Source organism: Colobus angolensis, unplaced genomic scaffold, assembly GCF_000951035.1.
Source record: "Colobus angolensis palliatus isolate OR3802 unplaced genomic scaffold, Cang.pa_1.0 Scaffold157, whole genome shotgun sequence".
Lineage (NCBI taxonomy): Eukaryota > Metazoa > Chordata > Mammalia > Primates > Cercopithecidae > Colobus > Colobus angolensis.
Window position 1 is genome coordinate 1,724,719 of NW_012114677.1, and position 5,137 is coordinate 1,729,855.

The following is a 5,137-nucleotide window of genomic DNA, read 5'->3' on the forward strand; positions in this document are numbered from 1 at the left end:
CTCTGCTGCCCAGGCTGGAGTACAGTGACACAATCTCTGCTCGCTGCAGCCTCGACCTCCTGGGCTCAAGCAATTCTCCTGCCTCAGCCTCCCAAGTAGCTGAGACTACAAGTGTGTGCCACCACGCCTGGCTAATATTTTTTGTACAGATGGGGTTTCACCATGTTGCCCGGACTGGTCTCAAACTCCTGGGCTCAAGCAATCTACCTGCCTCGCCCTTCCAAAGTGAGCCACGGTGTCCAGCCTTAAATCACTTTTTATACTTTCTGTTCCCTGCAGAGATTTTCAAACTCTTTTGAGATAGGGTCTCACTATCGCCCAGCTAGAGAGTGCAGTGGCACGATCATGGCTCACTGCAGCCTTGACCTCTTATGCTCAAGCAATCCTTCTGCCTCAGCCTCCTGAGTAACTGCTGGGGCTACAGGAGGTCACCAGTACCCCTGGCTATGTTTTTTATGTTTTGTGGAGATGGGGTCTCCCTATGTTGCCCAGGCTGGTCTCAAACTCCTGGACTCAAGTGATTCTGCTGCCTCAGCTTTCCACAGTGCTTTCCAGGCGTGAGCCACCACGCCCAGCCTCTTTCTGTTCTTTAAGCACAGTAAGGTGTGGCACCTGGCAGCCCCCACACCTGCAGTCCATGCAGCCCTCTGTCTACTGTCTGCTGGGTCTCCAGTCCACCGTGGTGTCTTGAGACGGGTTATCACTGGCGCCCAGGCTGTCTCTGTGCTGCATGTTGTACTTGAAAACTCAGAATCTAAGAATCATCGTATGCCCATATTGAAGGTATTCTCCCCATGAAAGAATCTGAATTGACTCTACCCGGAGCTGGAAGGCACCACCAGACTCCAGCCAGGACCACCTCACTGGAGTGAAGGCTAAGGGTCTCCAATCACCCCAGTCCTCTGAACCTAGGCTGCAACACTGTGTCAATGCCAGTCCACTGCTGGTACACCCCACCCTGAGCTGTAATACTGTGGGGTCCCAGCTTCTCTCCACTGGGCCCCACTTTCCATGGCCTGAGTCATCGGTCCTTACCTCCATCTGGCCTGGCCAACACTCTGGGGGCAACAGCAGTCTCTTGTCGCTCATCTCTGACTCCCTGCCGCCGGTTCTGGCCTGGTGATTCCTTTCTGTTTCATATTCTAGTGCGATGTTTCAAGATATCTTATCCCACTTTCTGGGTGTCTTCAGTGGGCCAGATTAGTCCCAATGCCGCTGTCCACCAATCCCAGTGACAAGGAACTCCACACTCTCCTTGGAAGTGAAATTCCGTCTAAAAATAATCAATCAGGCCGAGTGCAGTGGCTCACGCCTGTAATCCCAGCTTTGGGAGGCCAAGGTAGGTGAATCACCTGAGACCAGGAGTTCGAGACCAGCCTGGCTAACATGTTGAAACCCCCATCTCTACTAAAAATACAAAAATTAGCCAGGCGTGGTGGCACGCACCTGTAATCCCAGCTACCCGTGAGGCTGAGGCAGGAGAATTGCGTGAACCCAGGACGTGGAGGCTGCAGTGAGCCGAGATCGTACCACTGAACTCCAGCCTGAGTGACAGAGCAAGACTCTCTCTCAAAAAAAAAAAAAAGCAAAAATCAATCAACCTGGTGTACATCCTGGCCTCCCTGTGGCCTGGGCTCTGGACACTTCTGGAACGAGACAATACGGTCCCTACAGGAACAGGAAGCTGGCCTGCTCAGCGGACAGTGGCCCCAGAAGGCAAGCAGCAGGGAAGAGGGCCCCCAACCACACCTCCCGCGTTCCCACCATAGCAGCTTGCCTGTCTTAGGCCTCATTTTCAAGACAAAAGGGGTGTCCGTGCCCCCGGCCAAAGAGGGACCGCCGGGCGGGACCAACCTTCCTCTTGAGGACGCTGAGCTTCTCCACCACGCCGTCCAGCAGGCTGACCACGGAGTCCACGGCGGGGCAGCCGCTCAGTGTCTTCTCCAGCTCGGCCACCACCATGGTGACGTGGCTGGTCTCCCGGTCAATGTTCTTCTGAGCGGCGCGAAAGCGTTTGTTCAGCGTCTCGTAGGGCACCTAGAGAGGAAGGAGGATGGTGAGGAACCGCTCCCCTGGTGTGAGCCCCACCAGCCCCGCACCCAGGACACACCACGTCTCCTCATGGCACTTGTAGAGGCAGAAGTCTCAGGAGGTTCGTGGTCTCAAAGGATCTACTCTAAACCTCAACCAAGACCCACAAAAGCCCTGGTGAGCGGAGAGCCACTCCACATCCCTGGATGAGAAGCAACCCGTTTTTGCCAAAAACATTGTAAGTGTATGTAGGCAAAATAATCCCAAAGCTCATCCAGAATAATGAACAGTCCAAGAAATTTCCAAACAGGAGAGGAGTGACCAGGGCGTGAGGCCATCACACAGGATTGGCCGGTGATCAGCTAGGCTGGTGCAGCTGCAGGCGCCACCATACGAGGCCGGGCCGGGCAGGGACAAGGGTGCACGGGGTGTGGGCTCCACACGGGTTGGGGTTGGGCACAGCAAGCCTCAAACACGCAGGTGAAGCCACAGCGCACAACTCACACCCTCCTGCAGGAGAGCATTTGCCTCCCCACTCACAAAAATCATCCACTCCCTGTGCATAAAAATCATCCACTCCCTGTGGAAAACAGTGTAACAAGGAGAATCTTCACATCATCGTCACACCCTCCTGCAGGAGAGCATTTGCCTTCCCACTCACAAAAATCATCCATTCCCTATAGAAAATAGTGTATCAAGGAGAATCTTCACGTCATCGTCACACCCTCCTGCACAAGAGCATTTGCCGTCCCGCTCATAAAAATCATCCACTCCCTGTGGAAAATAGTGTATCAAGGAGAATCTTCACGTCATCATCACACCCTCCTGCAGGAGAGCATTTGCCTTCCCACTCACAAAAATCATCCACTCCTTGTGGAAAATAGTGTATCAAGGAGAATCTTCACGTCATCGTTAGTTTTCTGTCCCTCTGGAGAGAAGCGCTGCTGAGTTCTCTGCCCGTTCCCTGTGCTCTACGGTTTGAAAGCAGCATGAATGACAGAATCACGCCCCAGCGCTCCCCAGCTGCCGTGGCCGGGCTCTGGCAGGAAACACTGCCCGTGGTCCTAGCTGCGCTGGCAGCCAGCAGCTCACCGCACAGCGCGTCAGCAACACGGCCATGCTGCTGCCCGGGAGCACTGGGCCCAACTCTGCCGTCGCAGCTGTGCTGGAACAAGCGCTCCACCTCTGCCGCATCTCCAGCCGTGCCCAACCACGGGGGACAGACTCTCGGGCACTGCCTGCTCCCCCGGCCCCGGGCGGGCCTCGACCTCGTGTCAGCCACTGTGCTTAGCCGTGAGGTCACGTGAGGAAGGCAGGGCTGCAGTGAGGGAGACCTGGACGCAGCTCAGCACTTGGGCTTCCCAGGACTGGGACAGCCAGGGCAACAGAGACTGGACTGGCCTCAGCCAAGGAAGGAGTCACACAGCAGGGTTCTTCCCCAGACTTTCCCCCAAAAGCAGGGGCAGGAGGCGGGTGGCAAGGCCAGCTCTGAGCCATTCCCCCCGGCTGCCACTCCCCACTCAGCCTGGCCCCAGCTGCCCTCCACTCAGACATCCCCCAGGGCCGACGTGGACCCACCACAGGTGACAGTGTGCACACACTCTCGTTCACACCAGACAGACACACAGGAGGGCATGCAAATGGCAGCCAGCATCACCGTCTGCTACCGAGCAGGACTCACACTTACTGGTGAGCAAATGAGTCTTAGGATGTTGAGAAGGAAGGCAGGGAAGCTGTCAAGGTACAACACGTTTAACCAACTCACAAAGCAGTGACAACAGGAGACGGACTCGAAGCCAGGCACCGTGTGTGGCATCCGGAACCAAGCTTGCTGGTGCCACGCGGCCTGGGGTCCCATCACCCACACTGCCCGCCTTCAAGATTTCTCCCAAGGATTCAGCACCGCTTAGGAAAGATGGGAGACATTTTTTCTCTGCTCTACATCCAGTGATGGGAAGTCACAGCAGACAGCACTTCAGCTCTCCATAAATACCTGACCAGTGCAAGCAAGTTCAACCAGACCCACTGGGGAAGGCCCCAAAGGCCCCCGAGGCCCTGACACCACAGCTGGACACCGGCCTGACTCTCCCACTGGAGACCGTATCTGAGCGTGTCCTGCCACGAGGCGGAATTTCTAAAGGACGCGAAGCACACTCAGTCTTCGCTCTACCATGCCGGGGTCTCACAGGAGCAGGACAGAAAGGCTTTGCCATTAGACGGATAGACAAAGAGGCACAACACCCTCGCTCGCACGGAGGAACCCACACAGCATCCACACACCAGCACATTCCAGAATGCCACCAGGAAAGGAAAGGCCTCTCTGGACGTCCCTCAGCTGCACTGAAGTTCCACGCGGGAACGGGGCCTTTCCGGACTGTCCAATCCCTGGCGGGCCATCCCCCTCACCGCGGTGCTTACGCTGCTCAGGCACAGGGCAGAGCTCCGGGCAGCTGATGTGCTGCGGGCAGGAACTCCCAGCGCAAGGCAAAGAGGCCCTGCCCAGAACTCGCCAGGCTTACGCAGGACGCGAGCATGAAGGAAGCCCAGGAGGGGCTCACCGGGGCCACGGTGTCTTCCGAACTGGAAAGACCCCACCTCCCTGCCAGCGGCTCCCAGGGTCCACGTCCAGCCGCTTACTCCTCAGGCCTCCCACGCCTCTGCGCACGCTCCTCCCACCTCCCTGCCTCCGCTCCTCCTCCTGCTCCTCCTCCAGCGCCGGCCTGGGGCTATCCAATCTGCGTTCAGGGGATGAGCGCCGCAGACCCCTTACCCCAGCGGGGCAGCTGCTGACCACGCCCCCCAGAGACGCCAAGCCAGCCCCGGAAAGCAGCGCCTCCTCTTCCGGGGGACCCAGCACGTGACTCCCGGCCCTAAAAGCTCCCCTACACTGGCCTGGGCTGGCTGGTTAGCAACACCCCCTTCACAGGCTCCTTAAAGGGCATTTGGTGACCGAGTGGGTGGAATTTCAGAAATGCTGAAGACTCTAACTCGAGCCAAATTATCACTCAAGAATGAGGACAAACTGAAGTTACTTTCAGATATGCAAGGGCTGAAAGCTGAACACACACAAACCTTTCTGGGAGAAAAACTACTCAGAAATATTGCT

At 56.9% G+C, this 5,137-nt stretch overlaps 1 protein-coding gene across 6 annotated transcripts in view; it reads right to left on the minus strand.

Moving 5' to 3' along the window:
• Positions 1-4,823, minus strand: part of MAEA (macrophage erythroblast attacher) — a 28,058-nt gene extending 23,235 nt beyond the window's left edge. For 2 of the 6 annotated variants that reach the window (XM_011936787.1, XM_011936785.1), the window contains exon 1: positions 1,855-2,051. In XM_011936787.1, coding sequence (XP_011792177.1) covers positions 1,855-1,962 — 108 coding nt within the window. In that variant the 5' untranslated portion in view covers positions 1,963-2,051. Of the gene's footprint in view, positions 1-1,854; positions 2,052-4,311; positions 4,503-4,589 lie in introns of those variants that run through there. The other 4 variants (XM_011936782.1, XM_011936783.1, XM_011936784.1 and 1 more) reach the window with 4 other exon arrangements.
• Positions 4,824-5,137: the final 314 nt, after the last annotated feature.